The sequence below is a fragment of the Lissotriton helveticus genome, chromosome 9 (assembly GCF_964261635.1).
Source record: "Lissotriton helveticus chromosome 9, aLisHel1.1, whole genome shotgun sequence".
Taxonomy (NCBI): Eukaryota; Metazoa; Chordata; class Amphibia; order Caudata; family Salamandridae; genus Lissotriton; species Lissotriton helveticus.
Genome location: NC_136070.1, coordinates 562,501,974 through 562,524,255, shown reverse-complemented (window position 1 = coordinate 562,524,255; position 22,282 = coordinate 562,501,974). Strand labels below are relative to the sequence as shown.

The window sequence follows — 22,282 nt, the reverse complement described above, 5'->3', positions numbered from 1 at the left end:
TTCATTCTCATGCTCACTGTCAGAGGAAATGATGTCAAGTAAAGAGGAAGCAGTCTCTGAAAGGCCATCACACTCTCGACGTTGGGGCAGGCTTTGCCTGTTACTGCTTTCAGGATGACTCCCAAGAATGGTTTTATTAGTTGGGTACATAGAGCTACGGTTGTTTTTGGCATTGACCATGTACCCTAATGTGTATAAAAAAGAAACTGCTTGATGAGCGTGAATAAGGTATTGCTCTCAGCTGTTGCTCTTTATCAGAGAGTCATCCAGGAATGGGAATACATGAATAGCACTGCAGAGAAGGTGCATTGCAACCATGGGCAGAAATGTTGTGGACACGTATGAGACTGTCCTGATCCTAACTGGTAGCACTTTAAACTGGTAATGCTTTCCACTTACCACAAACCGGAGACACTAGTGGTGGGCCAGATGGATGGTGATGATGATCCCACGGAGCAGCACAGAGGCAGGAATGAGGACATTTTTCTCGGCGGTGATTGACCGCAAGGACAACCCTTGATGCTGGCTCATGGGGCACGCTAGATTTCACATCGATAGACCGAATCAGGTCCCTTTTTCTGAATAAAAGGGTCCATTCAAACCCTCATAATAAATAGAGTAGCCGATTTTTGCTACTTTATTTTAGGACAATAGGCATACAACCAAGTGAGTTACTTGAATGATTTTTTAGTAGGGACTACCTTAGGTCCTGATGAGTGAACAGTAGGGGACAGTTTACGAAACATGTCGACCAAGTAGGGCGCATCACAGCTCTACTACCAACCCTACTTTAATATTTTCAGCTAGAGAAGCGAATAAAATATTTTTTTTCTACTAGCCAGGACATTTTTAAAGCCTTTTTTATTCCTACTCATAAGTCCCTACACATCCCTCATCACCCACACTTCCTTCACACCTCACATAGCCTATTCCCACAAAAACTAAGTGCTCCCGCGTAGTTCGTAGGTCGCAGCACGCCCCGCCCCGTAGAGGGACGGGAAGACCCCTATGATGAAGCATGACACTAAGGGATTCTTAGTGTGTGAGGGGTATTTTAAAAACACATAGTGCTTGCCTTTGCCATTGACAAAGGACAGGCCCTTCACCCACCTTTCTTCACAAAAAGCAGAAAAACCAAACCGATAATTTTCTTTACCACATTGATAGAATCCCATTGTTTATATATGTATCCAGGGAGGGTGATTCTATCACCATTACCTCTACACTTCCTTTTTGTTTATTTAAAAAGATGATGAAGTATGCGCCTTTAGGTCAAGGGTTACCATGTAGTCCTTGATGCAGAGCAGTGGAATGATGTCTTTGTACAGTTGTCATTTTGAAGTGGTCTGAGCAGCAGGCTTTCAAGGATTGGCCACAGCTTCCGGTCTTTCTCTGAGATTATAAACTACCAGGAGTAAACACCTTCACTGATTTTATCGCTTCCTTTTGAAACTCTCTGCAAAAGCAATGCGCAATAATGGAAAGTACTCACTTGCCCATGGCTATTTCTCTCCACTGGGGAAGATGTAACCTTATTAGTCCTCCAACAGGTGTTGTGTGATTGGGGAGAATATGTGGAAGGTCATTGCATTGAGGAAGAGGTGCCCCTGGTTTGGGCACCACAGGCCTTACTGCGCCTCTTGCCCCTGATGACTTGTACAGAGTAGGACTTGAAAGGCCGACCCTACTGAATAGGCTGTTGCAGCTGACTTAGCTGAAACTTGCACTAGTTGTGTCTAAAACCCTGATATTGTGGGCTCATTTTGAAGTGCCTGAGCTTTTAGCCCACCCAAGGCCCGAAAAAGTGTTTTCTAAATTACACTCAGAAGTTGCTGCTGGACTACTGGTTGGAATTCAGAGATTCTCAACCAGCCATGTCTTGGGTGGCGAACATTAGTGTTATTGTGTTGTGAGGCAGTGTCAGCTCCATCAGGGCACACCAGATTTGGCGATGACAGTCTTCCCCTTCTCGATGAGCTTCTTTCTATGCTTCTTGTATGCATCTGGAATGTGTTTTACCAGCTGCTGCATCTGTTCTCAATGGTTCTTCTCATATCGAGACCGTAGCCCAATCAAGTTGGCTATGCGCACTGAGTGTCAGCACCCACAGCTACCCTTTTGCCAGCAGTTTCAACATGCTATCTCTCTTTGTCAGATGGAGGGGAGTCCATGTATCCCTGGTGAAAACCCTTTTTTGAGCAGTATGGACTACCAGTGAATTGGTTGAAACTTGGTCCCCGTTGTACACAGGGGGTCCTCTGGCGTTGCCCTATACTTTTTCTGGATCCATGGTGTGACCAACTTGGTTTTCTCTGGGTTTTAAAGTTCTCAGTTGAGCATATCAACATGCTTTTCAACATTGGCAAGTACGGCACCGACCATTTTGTTTTCAAGAGCATTTCAATAACGAAGTCCTTCTCTTCCTCTAGTACATGGAGTTTGACCATGTAACAGTCAGCTGCATGCTGGATTACTGCTCGGTAGAAGGTGGTATGATCAGATAAGAGTTGGCTTGAAATAGTGATATTGGGCAACAACACACTAAGCATGCTGAGTGTTGTCTCCGTTATATGTCAGGACAGGCTCTTCATAAGGGTCTGGAAGATCCATCGCAGAATCAGGCTCTGAATCTCTGAGCGTGGAGGTTTCTGGGATTGTGCAGGTGATGTGCTGGTGTTTGGCTTTGCTCCAAATGCATAAGCTTTTTAAGGACGGGGATAGGGATTGAGTTCTTTAGATACTGCCTCCATGAATATGATTCGCAGCCTCTTGGCTTAAGGCTGGCATAGTGGGGTAGGTTGTGGTGGATCAGCTAAAATATGTCTTGCCATAGGGTCTATGTAAATTCTCCTCTGCTTCATGTTAGGCTGCTCGCCTCGCTCTTCTGGTGTTGTGGGGGTCACTCAGCATTGAGGTTGGTACAGGCTTTCAAGTTCAGTTCAGAGTTTACCTCCACTCTGAGGTGGGTCATTTCTCAGAGCCGAGATCACGTTTCTCAATGTTACGGCTCAGGACCCTGTTGTCAACGCTTCTCTGGAGCCTAGACTTGCTTTGGGGGCCGAGACGGTCCAGATGCACAGCACTTGATATTATAAATTCACAGTACTGCAGTATACCCGTACGCGATACCCTGGAGGAATGGAAAGGGGAATTTCTGCCTCTGTAAAACTGGCAAGGAAGAGTGGAATTGTTTTCTCCGCTGATGAACAAAGTTAAAACAAAAGCATAACTGTAAGGCTTAGTTGAGAAACATTCAAAACCTGTTTTTCCTCTCTGAAGGTGAAATGTGCACTGACGATTCTTTACCTGCTGTTATAATCTAGGTCATTCTTTCTCATTGGTTACTGAGCAATAATTTTCAACACGTTGATAGATGGTATAATTTTAAAAGTCCTCTGTCTTGCTAATTTTGAACCATTTTAACCAGCCCTGCTTCTGCATGCTCCTTGAGTGGAGAAACATTTGCTTTCTTTACATCTACCGCAGAACTACCTTGATGTTATCAATTTGATTCACATCCATGGCATAGCTCTGAGGCTGCTACTCTCCAGGTGACTAGCAGTGCCATGAGCTGGTGGCTGTTGTGGAAGCCTGTTCAGGTGCCCTCCTTTATCTCTCATGGGATTTCAATGAAATCGACCGTGCGGCCCAGATCAACAATCTCTCCACTCAAATGAGTTTGGAAGATTTGAGAGGGTGGGTTCCAAAGTGATTCTCCTAATTTTTTAGAGGGTGAATTCAGTTCCTGCAGATGCGTACCTACAGGTCAAGCCCCATGACTTGTGGGGTACCTCAGGGATCCATCTTGATTACCTCTCTGGTAAGCATGTACCTCAGACCACTAGCAGATCTGGTAGCTTTTACCAGTATCTTCATTCACCAGCACTGTCATTCACTCCATCGAAGGGTATTGCCACTTGAGGACATCTCACATTCTGAAACTTAATTAGTGCAAATGAAATGGATGTCTATTTACTTTTGTAAACTCAAACCTGTCAAACTTCTCATTTCTTATCTTGATTCCTCTTCCACTGGGCGTGATTGGAGACTGACCACTAGCATCAAAGTTACTGTCTCAGGCTTCTTCAGCAATTAACTATTTTATTTGTTCAATGAACTAAAGGAGCACTGATGCTATTTTCTTGGACTAGCAACTAATTTTCCTTTTAACATATGCCGCTGCTTTCTCAACCTGTAAAAGATAATTACAAATCCAAATGTTCTGAAAATATGACTGGATAAAAACATTTTTCTTCAGGGCGCACCACCATGCTAAAGCAGACATTTCTGTTGCAAGGTGTGAAAGCAGATTTGCGCTGAATCCACCTGCATCCAGTGATCTGGACTGATATGAGTGACATTTTAGCAATACGGTTGTTCAGTACATATTATGATGGCACATTATGAGAAGAAGTACTACATTTAGATGTGGAAGGATTATAGGGGAGGTCCGCTGTAGCAGAGCTGGGGCCTACATTTTTGTTGCAGGGGAACACGAGAAGTCCTAGTGCTGCAATGGACTGTCTTTTGGGGTCTTAAATGGAAGGAGAAGGGTGATCATGATTTCCCCACTCATCCACACCTTCTATGTACCTTACAGTTCTGCCTGCTTCCCAAGAAAAAGCATGCGGATCCCCCCTTTCCGACGTATCCATCTACTGCGACTTTGCCATGTCTTTCTGTGGCACATTCAACAATTTGCTTCCCATATCTGTGTCCTACTGGTTCGCTCTCCTTGCTTCCCATAAAATGCAACCCGTTTTCTCTCTTTCTCTTAAAGTTAGCACACCTACCAGTAGAGCCCTCAGAAAATTCTGTCTGTGGTAGGCCGATTTTGTCAGCGGTGGTCCATCTGAAGTTAATGGACGCACAGCAAAACGGAGACAGCAGAAGCGACCAGGGCCTATGGAACAGTTGACTGCCGGTGAATGCTACCAGTTCTTAAAGTGTTATTAGCTTAAATGGTCATCTTTCTAGCCCAAGGAATGCAGATCCAAAGAAACATATTGTTCTGATGTTTGTTGTCTAAATTCAGGGGCTCATAAATAAAAATGACACATGTGATTGTGGTCCTCTGGTAAAAAGTGAGCTTTATGGAATGGCGGGGGGGAATACGATGTTAGCTAGACAAAAAATATATCCGTATTATTTGTAAGCAAAAACAACAGGGACATGCAATCTTGGTAGATTATTATATCCTATAGGCTAAGACATATGTTTAGTTGTGGATTTCAGAATTGTGTACACAGGGCATCTTGAAGGATAGAAATGGTAGAAGTCTTCCTAGAAAGGCTATCATATTCAAAACCGTTTAGGTGGAGGTGGAAAAACGGTTTTAAAAGCGCACTGGGAGCATTAAATGGTAATCTCTCATCCTTATGCACACCTTAAAAGCAGGTAGGAAACGTAGCATGACATACAAGTGAGTTTGCTTCTTGCAGTGAAATTGGGGGAGGAAAGAACAAAGTGATAAAGAGTCACAGATACATATAAGGATGGTAAAGGACTTAAATATGTAATGTGTCTATCCTGTTTAGATCTGTGATTATCTTTTATACTTTGTCACATTTTAAAGTGGCCCTCATTAGAGATCCAAATCTTAATAAAGAATTCAATTAAACAAATATTTTTTTTAATATATGGTAGGTTCAGGTAAGGAAGTAGAAGCAAGTGTGGCAGAGGGTCAGAATGAGGGGAATTAACGAGTCATAAAGTGGAACAGATTGGGAATGGAGAGTGAATTGGGGATTGAGCAGAAGGGAGAAGACAGAAGTACTCACCAAGCTTCACCTCACCATCGTGCGTGAGCAAGATATTTGCTCCCTAAAACATAAAGAGGAAGCGAAACAGATGTCAGAGCCAGAGCTTCTCTTTCGCAACCACTTAGTCCATCCTTCGGTACCATATTTTAGTGCTCTTTCAATTAATTGTTACTGACCTTTATGTCACGGTGCATCTTCCCCTTCGCATGCAAGTAATGCAGACCCTGGAAATGAGAAATACAACCTTAGTATGAGGAAGAATGCTAAGCCCAACCCATTTTGGAGGAAAATGGCTTTGGTAGTCTGGTCCTGTACCAAAGAAAAGCCCATTCACTTTCAATGGAGGAGCTTTGGCAAGTATCCCAGAAAAAGCAAGGGTAAAAATGGCCTCGAACTTCAATTTGTCCACCGCTCACACCCTATCACCCGGTCCCCAGAGGCCTGGGGCACAATTTCAAGCTTACACTGCTACTTTCCAGGTTTTATATGATCTGAGGGTGGGGAAAGCATGTGTAGCACGTATCCACACACCACCTGTTGTAGATCTGCTTAAGCCATGCACTGGTGCTCTCACTGTTGCATCTTATGTTTGTTGGAAGTGCATTTGCTCTGCTGATGCCCAGGTACCCATTTTATTGTTTGAGCGAAGCTTGTCCTACTGCACATTCTCTAGTAGTTTTGCCTGTCTACGTGTAGATTGCAATGCAGTAAATCAAGCCATTCATGCTCTGTATGTGGAAAGCATGCACTACTGTTGCAAATGTTTTACCAATTTGTGTGTGGGGGAAGTGCATGGGAGGGACATTTGTTCAGTCGCTGCATGTGCTATATAGTCGTTTAGTGAGCAAGCGAAGCTTGTGATGCCAGTCAAGAGTCTGTACCTCTTCTATGATTGGAAGTGAAATTCACACTTCTTTTGCCCATACTGTACCTCTCTGTATGTATGAGGGACGCATGCACTGCTGCTGCCTGTACATGTGTGAGGGAGGCTTATTGCTGCTTGGTCAGTGAGGTCCCTGTTCTGTTATTTACAGTTTGGTTTGCTCTTCAGATCCCTGTTTTATACCTGTTGTGTGTGATGGAAGCTTGCACTGGTACTACATGTGCATTAATTGTTCTGCAAAGGAATCTTGCACTCACTGCTGATAGTGTTCCACTGCTGTTATTCTGTGTGAGGGAAGCATGCACTGCTACTGGCATTGCTAAACCAATTCTCTGTGAGAGAAGCTTGCCTGCTGACTGTGCTGTTCCTGCTCTGTGCATGCCAGAAGCTTGCAATTGCTGTGTCCATGCTGCCCAACTCTGTTTTTTTACAGAGTTTTATATAGCGCAAACTTGACCCAATCGGGTATTATAGCGCTTTACATAGCACCAGTTGTGTTACATGAGGACACATTCATTTATTTATTTATTAGGCACGGGGAGATTAAGTGATTTGCCCAGAATCACAGGATGTTCAGCGTTGTTGCCGAGACTCGAACCCAGTTCCCCAGATTCGAGGTCGACCGCCCTAGCCGTTAGGCCAACTCCTTTTCCTCCCTCCCTCCACTCCTCTCCTCTGGTTGAGAGGAAGGAGTATGCAGAAGCTAATAAACAAGATTGAACTTTTTCTGTTTATGTTCCAAAATGCATGGCCTCTGCACGTGCTGTACCCCATGTGTGAACACAAGGGAAACTTCCACTGATTCTGGCCTTGCTACACCAGAGTTGTGTAGGCAGAAGCTGAAACAATTGGAAAAGGTTGGAGATCCCCTGTCACTTGCTTACCCCTTCTCTAGTTTTAAGAAGAGAAATAAACTTGTTTATGCAATTCATCCCCGTACACACCTTGAGTGTCTCCCTGCAGACGTATGCAATCTGCCGCTCACCCAATGGACCAGTGGCTGAAAAATAAGGTATAGAAGTTGAGTTAATAATGGTACTATTACTAAAGTATATAGAACAAGCACAAGAAAAGATGCAATGAAAATAAATAAAGGAAGAAGAGGGATACAAAGATGAGGAGATTAGTACAAAAGAAAGGGAAGAAACAATGGGAAAGGCAAAATGGAGAGGTGGGCAGAGGAGGAAAAGATGAAAAGATGGCCAATCAACTAGTGGAGATTACGAAAACTGAGAAAGAAAAACATAGACTGAAAGACAGATGAAGCAGTGAGTAAGGGAGTATGAAGAGAAATAGGGCAGACGAGAGGGTTAAGGATATAGATATGGGGAGGGACAGGATAGAGAAAGAGACAGGGAGAAGACTGGTGAGAAAGATAAAGAAGGGGGCCAAACAGAGATAGAAAAAGCTCTAAAATACTAATACAATGCTCTCGTATCATAATATTGTCTTGATCGAACATTGTCTCATTGACATTCCCAATAATTTTTAATTCGCTTTCACCTACAGTTAACAGCTCATTGACTTGCTACATTAAGACCGTTTTGGCTTACCTCAGTCTTGCCTCATTGACTTGCCCAGGAACTGTCTCACCGATTGCACCAGTATTACCCTATTGACTTGCACCAGTATTACTGTATTGACTTGCACCAGTATTACTGTATTGACTTGCACCAGTATTATCAAAACACAAGAAAGTGGCCTGGTCAGAATTATTGTAGGTATGCCATGTTGAGTCAAAAAACCATTAACAACACTGTGGTGATAGCACTGGGCTAGGAAAAGTTCCCATCAGCCCACCCATCTGGTGGAGTATCGTCACGTGGGAGATATATCATAAATCCAATGCTTGATCAAGGCACCTAGACAAGTGTAAAGATGGATTTTGTTGATGTAATCTTAGACCACAGTGCTTCACTGGTGATGCCAATGGAGTGCAGTGCGCGTGAGAGGTGAACGTGAAACTAAAATTGACTCTAAGGACCAAAAATAAGTTTAATAGGTATGGTACTAAGGTCAAATCTAAAAACACAGCCCAGTAGTTTTGAAAGAATAACTACATCAAGGCACGGTGTGGTGTGGTCGACATGTTTCAGCTAGATGGACATAATGGTCCTAGCTTTCTTCAGGACCTAGTGAATACTGCGACTGCAAATTGAAGTAAAGTAGATTTACAACAACTGTGAATTTGTGCACTGTAAATAATGGATAAATCCTACCAGTTACTCTGAGCCCAGATGTATACTGGTGATGATCCAATCATACCGTGTTTCCTAAAACAAGGAGAGAAGTGTACAATTCGTAGCATGTAAAATGAAAAAACAACAGGCATACAAACAATGCGGTGGAGAAGGTCTCCCCGTAACACAGCAATTGTTAATAATATTACTGGATTAGTGTATGTAGATCACACAAAAAATTTTTTTTTTAACTTTCAACACTTACCCAACGTTATGTGGGAGTGTGCCTCACCTCACCCGGTCACCCACTCGGGAATAGGGAGGCCCCGCTCTGTCAGAATGGAAACAATTTTGAAAGACCTCAGAAAAATCAGGGGTAATGTAGTCCAATTGGTTACATGTTTCCAAGTTAGCACTGACAAAACCTAGTTATAAAAAGGAGATTCAACCTCAACTGAACAAATGGGGCTGGCCATACAGGACAAGCATGATGGAAGGGTAGGTTTTGAGCTTAAATTATGTGGCAATGCAATGTACACGAATATCAGAAAAATGGTAAGTATAAGAATTCTCAAAATCAAAAGGAAAATTAGCGAGCTCACTGGGGCAAGAATGGGGCGTCCTACCTGTCCGTCGGTACCTCTACACCAACATCCGAGAGGGAGTGGAGGTAACTGGCAGGGCGGCGCGCCTGTCTTTTTATACCCAAGTAGATTGATTAACGAGCTTAAGCTGTGCATAAGTGGGCGTGTGATGCCAAAGATCGCGCTGTAAGAAAGGAGCGCATTCGCGTCATGTAGAGACTCTGCATACTTGACTCATGCGTGGTAGTAATCAGGGTGGGATCATCATAGAAGACGCGCTGTTGTTTATGTGCGCATGCATCCGCTAAAGACGTAAGCACTATGCACATGCGCCCTAGACTTCACTTGTCTCAGAGCTCATTCGACCCAAATGAACAAAATGTTCATGGCGCGCTTCTGCGCAGTGTGTTTATTACGCGCATGCGCCTTGGAAATGGAGCATCTAGTGTTTGTGGACACTAATGTATGTAGTGTTCGCGGTGCGCTTCAACTCATTATTTTAAGATGTGTGACACTTCATATGATATATTGTGTCGGGTGACATTTAAACGACGTGCTAAGGTAACAAGGCACAAGTGTCAAATGTTTTTAGAAGGTATGGTGCAAGTTTATGTATTTTGTGCAAAATTACCGCCTGAAAAAATTGCATATCTTTTTGGAGAAAACATCTGGCAAATGGGCACATTAATTGTATTTTTGTAGAAAAGGAGAGCAAACAAAATAAATGTGCAGACAAAATTGTCTGTGTAGACAAATTTGTCATGTAGAGTAATGCCCCCAAGGTACTAGCTAGGGAAGTAGATGGATACTGTAATATTGTCAGAGTATCTCCTAAAATGGACGCATAGTTTACTTATAATGATGTCCAGGGTATGTCATCATTAAGCCCCTTGATATGGCTTTCCAAATGGAAAATCCATTTCTGTTCTTTCTTAAATAGGAACTTAGATGTGTCACTGATGTGAGGAGGGATATAGGGCTGCTCAAAAATAAGCCACTTCATTTCATCAGCTGAGTGTCTAGCATCAAGGAAATGATTGGTGAGTTTGGTGGCCTGTTTACGACACCTGATGGTACTTTTGTGTTCCCCAATTCTTAATTTAATTTTTCTGGTGGTGTAGCCGATATATCTTAGGGAGCATGGACAGGTAATCAAATAGATAACGTTGTCAGTGTTACAATTTGTGTGTTTCTTAAGGACCCACGTTCTACCTGATCCTATGTCGACTGTCTTGGTTTTAACCGTCTGGGGGCAAGCACTACATGATCCACACGGATAGTGGCCAGAAACCGGTGGAAGATCCCATAAGTTTCCAGAGTTGTCAGTGTTACAAATCCGAGGTCTGGTGTGGACAAGGGTGTCTCGTAGGCTTGGTGCTCTATTGAATGCAAATAGAGGTACGGGGATGTTAGCGTTGGTGGTATTGAGAATCCCCCAATGTTTGCGAACTGTTTTTTGGATGGTATTTGACAATGCATTGAACGTGCTGACAAACGTGAGTCGTTCCAAAGGTGGTTTGGCTGGTCGTCTTTCAATCAGTGCCTCACGGTTGTTATTCGAAGCACGTTTCCATGCTCTTTTTACAAGGTTTTTTGGATATTGACGATCCTGGAGTTGGGTGGCTAGTACAGTAGCATGCTTGTTGAACAGATCTCTTGATGAACAGTTCCTCCTGACACGGAGGAACTGGCCTACCGGGAGATTTTCCCTTAGGGAACGTGGGTGATGGCTATTGAAAAGCAGAAGTGAGTTCCTCGCCATTGGCTTCGTGAAAAGCTCACTTTGAAGCCCACCAGCTTCTGGAAAGATAGATAAGTCCAGGAAGGCGAGTCTCTCATGACTGTACTCTAGCGTGAAGTTTAGATGTTGATTGCACGAATTGAGCCAGAGATGGAAAGCTTGGATTTCAGGGACTGAGCCCCGCCATACCACCAGAACATCATCTATATACCTCTTCCACAGCACCAGATGACCAAAGAATGGGTTGCTGTGGTTGAGGACATGATTTTGTTCGAATTGGTGCATATAGAGGTTAGCAAAATCATGTCCTCAACCACAGCAACCCATTCTTTGATCATCTGGTGCTGTGGAAGAGGTATATAGATGATGTTCTGGTGGTATGGCGGGGCTCAGTCCCTGAAATCCAAGCTTTCCATCTCTGGCTCAATTTGTGCAATCAACATCTAAACTTCACGCTAGAGTACAGTCATGAGAGACTCGCCTTCCTGGACTTATCTATCTTTCCAGAAGCTGGTGGGCTTCAAAGTGAGCTTTTCACGAAGCCAATGGCGAGGAACTCACTTCTGCTTTTCAATAGCCATCACCCACGTTCCCTAAGGGAAAATCTCCCGGTAGGCCAGTTCCTCCGTGTCAGGAGGAACTGTTCATCAAGAGATCTGTTCAACAAGCATGCTACTGTACTAGCCACCCAACTCCAGGATCGTCAATATCCAAAAAACCTTGTAAAAAGAGCATGGAAACGTGCTTCGAATAACAACCGTGAGGCACTGATTGAAAGACGACCAGCCAAACCACCTTTGGAACGACTCACGTTTGTCAGCACGTTCAATGCATTGTCAAATACCATCCAAAAAACAGTTCGCAAACATTGGGGGATTCTCAATACCACCAACGCTAACATCCCCGTACCTCTATTTGCATTCAAAAGAGCACCAAGCCTACGAGACACCCTTGTCCACACCAGACCTCGGATTTGTAACACTGACAACTCTGGAAACTTATGGGATCTTCCACCGGTTTCTGGCCACTATCCGTGTGGATCATGTAGTGCTTGCCCCCAGACGGTTAAAACCAAGACAGTCGACATAGGATCAGGTAGAACGTGGGTCCTTAAGAAACACACAAATTGTAACACTGACAACGTTATCTATTTGATTACCTGTCCATGCTCCCTAAGATATATCGGCTACACCACCAGAAAAATTAAATTAAGAATTGGGGAACACAAAAGTACCATCAGGTGTCGTAAACAGGCCACCAAACTCACCAATCATTTCCTTGATGCTAGACACTCAGCTGATGAAATGAAGTGGCTTATTCTTGAGCAGCCCTATATCCCTCCTCACATCAGTGACACATCTAAGTTCCTATTTAAGAAAGAACAGAAATGGATTTTCCATTTGGAAAGCCATATCAAGGGGCTTAATGATGACATACCCTGGACATCATTATAAGTAAACTATGCGTGCATTTTAGGAGATACTCTGACAATATTACAGTATCCATCTACTTCCCTAGCTAGTACCTTGGGGGCATTACTCTACATGACAAATTTGTCTACACAGACAGTTTTGTCTGCACATTTATTTTGTTTGCTCTCCTTTTCTACAAAAATACAATTAATGTGCCCACTTGCCAGATGTTTTCTCCAAAAAGATATGCAATTTTTTCAGGCGGTAATTTTGCACAAAATACATAAACTTGCACCATACCTTCTACAAACATTTGACACTTGTGCCTTGTTACCTTAGCACGTCGTTTAAATGTCACCCGACACAATATATCATATGAAGTGTCACACATCTTAAAATAATGAGTTGAAGCGCACCGCGAACACTACATACATTAGTGTCCACAAACACTAGATGCTCCATTTCCAAGGCGCATGCGCGTAATAAACACACTGCGCAGAAGCGCGCCATGAACATTTTGTTCATTTGGGTCGAATGAGCGCTGAGACAAGTGAAATCTAGGGCGCATGTGCATAGTGCTTACGCCTTTAGCGGACGCATGCGCACTTAAACAACAGCGCGTCTTCTATGATGATCCCACCCTGATTACTACCACGCATGAGTCAAGTATGCAGCGTCTCTACATGACGCGAATGCGCTCCTTTCTTACAGCGCGATCTTTGGCATCACACGCCCACTTATGCACAGCTTAAGCTCGTTAATCAATCTACTTGGGTATAAAAAGACAGGTGCGCCGCCCTGCCAGTTACCTCCACTCCCTCTCGGATGTTGGTGTAGAGGTACCGACGGACAGGTAGGACGCCCCATTCTTGCCCCAGTGAGCTCGCTAATTTTCCTTTTGATTTTGAGAATTCTTATACTTACCATTTTTCTGATATTCGTGTACATTGCATTGCCACATAATTTAAGCTCAAAACCTACCCTTCCATCATGCTTGTCCTGTATGGCCAGCCCCATTTGTTCAGTTGAGGTTGAATCTCCTTTTTATAACTAGGTTTTGTCAGTGCTAACTTGGAAACATGTAACCAATTGGACTACATTACCCCTGATTTTTCTGAGGTCTTTTAAAATTGTTTCCATTCTGACAGAGCGGGCCTCCCTATTCCCGAGTGGGTGACCGGGTGAGGTGAGGCACACTCCCACATAACGTTGGGTAAGTGTTGAAAGTTTAAAAAAAAATGTTTTGTGTGATATACATACACTAATCCAGTAATATTATTAACAATTGCTGTGTTACGGGGAGACCTTCTCCACCGCATTGTTTGTATGCCTGTTGTTTTTTCATTTTACATGCTACGAATTGTACACTTCTCTCCTTGTTTTAGGAAACACGGTATGATTGGATCATCAACAGTATACATCTGGGCTCAGAGTAACTGGTAGGATTTATCCATTATTTACAGTGCACAAATTCACCGTTGTTGTAAATCTACTTTACTTCAATTTGCAGTCGCAGTATTCACTAGGTCCTGAAGAAAGCTAGGACCATTATGTCCATCTAGCTGAAACATGTCGACCACACCACACCGTGCCTTGATGTAGTTATTCTTTCAAAACTACTGGGCTGTGTTTTTAGATTTGACCTTAGTACCATACCTATTAAACTTATTTTTGGTCCTTAGAGTCAATTTTAGTTTCACGTTCACCTCTCACGCGCACTGCACTCCATTGGCATCACCAGTGAAGCACTGTGGTCTAAGATTACATCAACAAAATCCATCTTTGCACCATTCTTAGGTGCCTTGATCAAGCATTGGATTTATGATATATCTCCCACGTGACGATACACCACCAGATGGGTGGGCTGATGGGAACTTTTCCTAGCCCAGTGCTATCACCACAGTGTTGTTAATGGTTTTTTGTCTCAACATGGCATACCTACAATAATTCTGACCAGGCCACTTTCTTGTGTTTTGATAGTAGCTATAGGGGCCTAAGTCGCCTTGGTCGTTTAAATTGCCCTTCTGACCCTCCACCACCCACCAGTATTACCCATATTGACTTGCACCAGTATTACCGTATTGACTTGCACAAGTATTACTGTATTGACTTGCACCAGTATCACCTCATTGAGTTGCCCCAATATCGACTCATTGGCCAACTGGAACATTTGCTCATTAACATGCCCAAATGCCACATTATTCTCATGCGCCAAAGTGACTTCATTTCCTTTCTCCAATATTGTCTTATTCATTAACCATAAAATTTACCCATGTGTGACCTCCATGATAAGGCCAAGGAAATTACTTCATTAACCGTTCCAAAAAGGGCTCACTATTTAGCAACACCGTCACATGCGGCAGTCAGATCTTAATTACCTGGGCCCCATACTTAGAAGAGTTCTAGTTCACAAAAACTGAGAAGATCAACAGTTCAGCTATATAACAAAAATTGAAAATTATCAAGTAACTTCAGCCTGCGGCAGGACATAGAGAAGAAGGGAGAATATTTTGCTGGTGCCACCTTGATCACTTTATTGGGCGCACGAAAAGCAGTGTGGCAGGATGTCCACGTTGACATTTGGAGGCATGCTACAGCAGTGGAAATGCTAATTTAAAATTAAACATTCAGTGTGATCGGACATAATCTAATCACTAAATATTAGGATAGACAGGCAAGAGCTCAAGCCCTTGCCCCATCAATGCCCATGACTTACAGAGGAAGGCGGATCAGAGGAGAGATGGTGAAGAAGTAGAAGGCAAAAGTCATATGGTAAGCATCAAAATCATATACAATAAATTTAAAATGAGGCAAATTCGTCTGAACAAATTCTAGTCTCTGAATTTTCACACAGTTATAACTTTGAAAAGTTTTACACATGTTATGTATGGCAGAAGGAACATAGCTCACATTTATAGCAGCCAAAGGGGACACACAGCACTAGGGTTCGTTGTAGGCTTGACTTGGCTCAATAGGTTGCCCAAAGATTAGCTCACTGGCCTGTCACAACATCAGATCTCAAGAATTATTCTGCTCATGCCACATAAAGATATCAGCCAGGAAAAGTATGTGTTGTATCCGAGCTGCACTCCACTTGTCGACTACATTGTTTTCACAAAATGAGAGTTCTGCACTGGTTTCTCCCTATGCACACAATGAAAAGTTGTTGCCTGAGACAAATAAAAGAAGGTTATGCAACCCTCCTTTGGGCATTTGTAAGACAAATATTTTTTATTGGAATGAGCCTACATGCAAGTTTTGTCATTATCAAGGTTTGAAAATGATATTTGATAAAATTATACACAATACAATGATGGTGTGCATGTATACGTGACAATGGATAATCACATCATAAACGCATAGATGTGAATGGTGTTGACAAGGTTGCCACTTTTCAGATATTAGCTAGAAGAAAGTTCCCTAAGAAAGCAATTGCTGCCATTTTCTTGAAGGTGGTGCATGCCCAGGGTGTACCGACAAGACTCTCTTAGCTTTGTTGTAGAAAGTTTGCATGCATTTGACTATCCACTCTGCTATACATGCCTTGGAGACGGGATGACCTGTGTAGTGTTTTGCAAAGGCAACAAAGAGCTGATCAGATTTGCAAAAAGGTTTGGTTGTGTCAATGCAGTACATAACAGCTGTTTTGACATCCAGCTTATGAAAAGTCTTTCTGCCATGGAATCTGGTTACAGAAGGAAGACCGGAGTCCTATTGACTAATTGAGGTGAAAGACTGAAACTATCTTTGGGAGAAACTTGGGATTAGTCTTGAAAACAACCGTATCTTTCTGAACCTTAAAAAAGGCTCTTGTAAGGTGAGTGCTTGCGGCTCACTGATGTGCCTGAGAATGATTGTGGCCACTAAGAAAACTACTTTCTATATCAGGAAATGTAAGGAGCATGAGTATAAAGGCTCAAAGGGTGACCCCATGAGCCTAGTATATTAAGGTTCCACATGGGGAGAAGGGATTCTAGGAAGTATGACCATAAGACTCTCCATGAAAAACTTGACTACTGGGATCCTAAAGAGGGATAATCGTTCTCTGTTTTGCATGTAAGCTGCTACAGCAGCGAGGTATAAGCGTACTTATATTTAAGCTAGGAATAACGTCTGCAGCTGAATAAGGTAGCACACGATGTCCTGGATATTAGCTTTCAATGGGTCTACGTTTTTGGAAAGGCATATGTGAACAAACCTTTCCCACTTTGCTGCATACCAGGCCCATGAGTAGAAAGATCATGCACTCCTGAGGGAGGTTTAGATAGCCAACCTCTAGGACTTCAGGTGCCAGTTCACTAGGTTGAGCTGTCTGGGACATGGGTGTCTGATCTGGCCTTGTGTCTGGGTAAGAAGGTCCAGCCAGAGGGGAAGCATCTTGTTGGGGCTGATGGACATTTCCAGAAGTATGGAGTGCCAGGGCTGTCTGGCTCAAGTAGGAGCCACCAGGATGAGTGTCAAGGACACTTGTTTCATTTTCCTCACAATGTATCGGAGGAGTGGGAGAGGAGGAAAAGTGTAGACAAAGATTCATGACCAGTTCATCAAAACTGCATTGCCCATAGACTGTAGGTTTGGGTACCTGTAGGTGAAGTTTGGACACTTTGCATTTTAAGGGGTGGCGAACAGGACCATTTGTGGGGTACCCCAATGCTGGACATACCAGTGTAGGACTTGCAGGTGGAGTTCCCACTCATGGGGTTGTTGATGCATCATGCGGAGTAGGTCTGCAAATAATATAAGGAATATGTTCCACTAAGAGTTGAATGTCCTGGCAGATCGCCCAATGTTAAATCCCCAAAGCTATTAGGGAGAACTCGGGGAAGAGTGTAACTATTGCCTAGAGAGGTATTCTTGTAAGAGACACATGTGGAGCCTGGTGTTTGATACGATCAAAATGCACAAAGTCATCAGTTAGCGAAACTGCATCACTGTTCTCACTGAGAGTTGACCACTGGTCTGAAAAGAGGCCACGGCTGCTGGAATATCAACATCTGTGGAGATTGCTTAGTCATTCTCTATAATACATTCGAAACAGATCCCAAGAAGAGCTGGATCTGTTTAGGTTGGAGATGGGACTTGGTTGCATTTATGGGCAATCCTAAGCTATAAAGCAGGCATAATTGCTGCTCAAGTGTGCGCTAGGCATGGGTGTCTAATGTTGTTGGTGATCAACCTATTGTCGAGACAGGGGAAGATGTGAGTGCCTCACCTGTGCAGATAGGGGGCCACCACTGCTAGGTACTTCATGACCACCCTTGGAGCCATTGTGACCGCTAAATTAAGTACTCTCAATTGGAAATTATATCCACTTACCACAAAGCAAAGGTACTGGAGATGGGCAGGGTGGGTATGTGAAAGTAGGCATCCTTGAGGTTCTTGAGGTTAAGCTCCTTCACATATTCACCATGTCAGAGTAGACCTAGGATATCCTGCCTGATTGTCATATTGTAATGTTTAGACAGGATGTACGTGATGAATTCAGGTTCGAGTCTCGGCAACGACGCTCAACATCCTGTGATTCTGGACAAATCACTAAGTCTCCAGGTGCCTAACAAAAATTAATGAGTCATCTGTAACGGAACTGGTGCTCATGTAAAGCGCTTTGACACTTGATGTCTTCGGGTCTAGTTTGCGCTATATAAAAAAAACTAATAAAAAAAAACCAATTTAAAATGGAGTTTATTCCCATACGCACTGTGGTCCAAGGGAGAAGTCACAGCACATCTTGTGACATGAAAGCGTCTTCGAAGAAAAACAACTTGCAAATTTCCCATCTGAACACTAGATGATTATCAGGAGTAGTCAAAGCTTGTACATCTAAAGCCAAACATGCTACGAACATGCATCTTTGGCAAACATCTGAGGTGTGTAACCCCTCTCCCCAGTTAATAAAAGATACTAATTGAGATTATATGATTAGCAAATATCACACAGTAATGTTTGGTAAAAAAAAGGGTTATAAATCACGCACAAATATTGCTGTACAGACACACTGTATGGTCACAAGAAAAAGGAACACTACACAATAAACAAAAATTCCTGTGGCTAGAATTCCTTCACGCAATATGCTCAACAGTTACAAATATTTAAGAAGGAAATGTTCATGGTCAATGGGCTGAAATTGGGACAGCCAATTATATCTTTGGGAGTGTGACAATATGCCAATATTAGGGGAAGGCAAGGAGTTACATGGGGCAGTTCAATGAGTCAAAAACGAGGCAAATCGATATTAGTGCAAGTAAAAATGTTTCGGTCGCAACACTTCTTCAGCCATCTTTAAAAAACATATACATATATATCTCGAAAGGGCTATTTTTAAAACACTAGTATGTGTTTCTATTGTTCTGGGTTTTATATAGACTAAAGGCATGATGGGTGATCAAAATTATGCACAGTACAATCATATTGTGAGTGTTTATGACACAATATTACGAGCCTTTCTCAACTTCATTAGAATGGGTGACTCGATTTATGGTGTGTGCTATATGCACCACACAATATGTGAACTTGATTGGTTCTGCGAGTTTGAGACACAAGTTTTGAACTGTTTTTTTCAGTGACAAAAGATATATCTATGTATATCTATCTATCTATCTATCTATCTATCTATCTATCTATCTATCTATCTATCTATCTATCTATCTATCTATCTATCTATCTATCCATCCATCCATCCATCCATCCATAGGTGGCATACGGGCCTAATGTTATGCTTCAGAGTTGCATAATCTCAGTTTCTTACAGAAGAACAATAACAACTAAAGATAGACTCTATCTCCCCTGAAATTCATGCACTTCACCTCAGCTCCCAAATTTCTTTATTCAGGTCTGTGTCCCGATCACTGCTTTTCTTTAGTATCTAATCTCTCAAACTCCATACAATCTGGCTTAAGCAAGGACCAGCCTTAAAGCGTCATCACTTACTCTGATAGATCTCTTGCAGCGAGCCTCCTCCGCAAAACTCCATGCAGATCCAGAGTCGGTTATTCCTGAAACAAACCGCAGGGAGCTATAAATATTACTTTTCATTTTACAACTTTTATTTCATCATGCCTACAATCATCGTTTTTTGTCTTACAGAGACTGGCATTCTTCCAGTAGTTTATTTTAGACGTGATTCTTACAGCACCTATGAACCACGTCAAAGGGTAGGTACTGTTAAAATTCCAAAAATACATGAAATGAGATTTATTCTAATTGAAATCAATGTTTAGCTTGCTAATGAGTAGATGACAAAGGAGGTCATTTATAAATTAGCAGAACAGAAGAAATCCCACCCCGTCCCTCCAGCTGCCCCCCGTTTAAAGGTGGGAAATCCACCATGTTTCCAAGTACAAAGCGGCATCTGAGTCTGTTGAAGGAGCACACCGGCTGGCAAACCATCCATTACAGGTGCTAGCTACGGTGCCTCAAAGCCTTACCATCTGTATATTGTGGTTTTCATTTCTCTTTTTTCCTGTGTGTGTCACAAACAGGAAAATGAAGCACTGGCCCCCTCCCAAGTCGAGGGACACAACTCCTTATATAATATATCTTCTAGCCCAACCTTTCTGACTCATCTCAAACTTCTTCTACTACTACTTCCAATGCACTACCTTATCTCTCATCCTATACATTTATCAATATATCCTCTACATCCACTCTCTTTTATCCCAAACCCCATACCACTACTATGATTGCCAAAATAACCCTTTCTAGACCCTCTTCTACTCTACCCCTCCTTGCATCACCTGACACCTCTTTTACTATACCGATCCCCTAAAACAAACCTTTCTAAACTCTTTCCTGAGTCCTCCCCTCCAAAACTCATTTCTACTCATCCAAAAGCCTCCTCCTATTGCTAAGACCTAAAAATAAAAAATATATTAAAAAAACTTTTTTCACTCTTTTATCCCTCCACTATCCTTTTCAATCGAAATTAACAGACTAACATGTTCACTTCTCAAATTCCATATTAAACTATACTAATATGCTACCCAAATAACTGAATACATATCCACTACCCAAATTACTTCATATTCTTTTTTACTATACTAATTTTCAACAGTAATCCTTTATGGGTTCCGGAGTGGCGTGCTACTCGCCAGAAAAGCGATTCAACTCCCATCAGGGGTAAAAAGTGCTATATGAATGCAAATCTTTCTTCCCCTTTTATCCCTCCGCTATCCTTCTCACTCCAAGTAATTGACTAATATCCACCACTGAAATTACTTCATATTAATTCACCACTAATCCTTTGTAGGCTTCCTGAATAGCGTGCGTCAACAAGCGCTATATAAACACAAACCTTTGTCCTCCTCTATCCTTCTGCTATCATTCCAAATCCAAATAACTGACTAACCTATACACCACTTAAAATTACTTGCATGTTTCACTATACTAATTCAACACTAATACTCTATGGGTCCCGGAGTAGCGTGCTACTCGCCGAAAAAGCGCTTTGACGCCTCGTCAGGGGTAGTAAGCGCTATATAAATGCAATTACAATACAATACAATATTTCATTTATTTTTTGTATTTCTAAAACAAGATTGACTTTATTACTTTATTGACTATTTAATTTTCTTTGAGGTTTACTTTAGAATAGAGATTTTTTTTTTTAGGTATACCTCCCTTGAGACCTTTGTGGTGAAATTATATTTTTCAATTTATTTTGGTAAAAGAACAAAAGTAATAACTTGAATACACTGGGTAGATGTTCACATCTCCACGCAGGATTGAATACCCCACACTTCAGGACACCGAGTCAGGACATCTTCATGCATTTTATGGCTATACATCAAAAGCCACTGGCACTCGATGCCAACCCAGACTTATCATCTATCTGATCAGAGAAGCTAAGTGTTCAGATCCTATGATATACACACAAACACAATTCAAAGCAGTGAACACTGGCCAAACACAAGCCTAGGAAACATTTTCAAGTGGCCTCTTCAAGGCTTCAAGGGAGGAAACAGAGATAGGAAACTAGCACCGGTTATTCTCTCATTGCAATGCAACTGACCTTTGGATTACCTCTCTTGGAAATTACCACCTCCTACAAATAGGGGTTTTTGATCGGAATATGTTAACCGACGTGCTAATTAAGTCCAAAGCAAATGTTCAGATAATAAGCGCATAGTGAGGGTTCATGGCTGTTGCACTCTGGTAAAACAACAAGCGCAAGCCTAGTTCATACACACATGCGATATTTCATAACAGCTTTGCGAGACTGTTATAGGACATTAGCTTTGTCTCAACAGACCTAGAACAGCTATTTTGCTGTAGACCTCCCATTTTACTAGCCTTTTTAAAAATCATTTCTATCCGCATTTCTTCCTGTCTATTTCATACTAACCAGGTTTCTCCATGTGTACTTTGGTTCCGCAGAAAACAAAAAAGTGATGGGTGGAATGTTTGATTTCATTTCACCCACTGGTAATTCCGATGGGCTGCGTTCCCATCCATCATTTTTTGGATCACTGTGCCAGCGCAGACAGGGACCAACCAAATGCAAATGACCTATGGCCTTGTTCCAATAGAAGTTCAACCGAAACTGCCAACACATACAACCAGAGATCAGCCTCAAGGGTTCTGAACCTCATTAATGAGGTTCAGCTTCAGTCCTGGGCACAGTGAACTATATGGAACTCCCATCTAGACATACAAGTCACACCTCCGTGTTTCTCTGTGAAAAGAGTGGGTGAAATGCTTGAATTCACCTCAGCCACAGGTTAT

General features: G+C 42.4%; 1 protein-coding gene across 2 annotated transcripts in view; it reads right to left on the bottom strand.

Annotated features, from left to right (window-relative positions):
- MAP4K2 (mitogen-activated protein kinase kinase kinase kinase 2) overlaps window positions 1-22,282 on the bottom strand; it is a 365,575-nt gene that overhangs the window by 225,115 nt on the left and 118,178 nt on the right. For both annotated transcript variants that reach the window (XM_078660469.1, XM_078660470.1), the window contains exons 4-7: window positions 19,490-19,554; window positions 7,590-7,645; window positions 5,939-5,986; window positions 5,781-5,823 (exon numbers count right to left, since the gene is read on the bottom strand). In XM_078660469.1, the coding sequence (XP_078516595.1) occupies window positions 5,781-5,823; window positions 5,939-5,986; window positions 7,590-7,645; window positions 19,490-19,554 (212 nt within the window). The remainder of the gene's footprint in view (window positions 1-5,780; window positions 5,824-5,938; window positions 5,987-7,589; window positions 7,646-19,489; window positions 19,555-22,282) is intronic.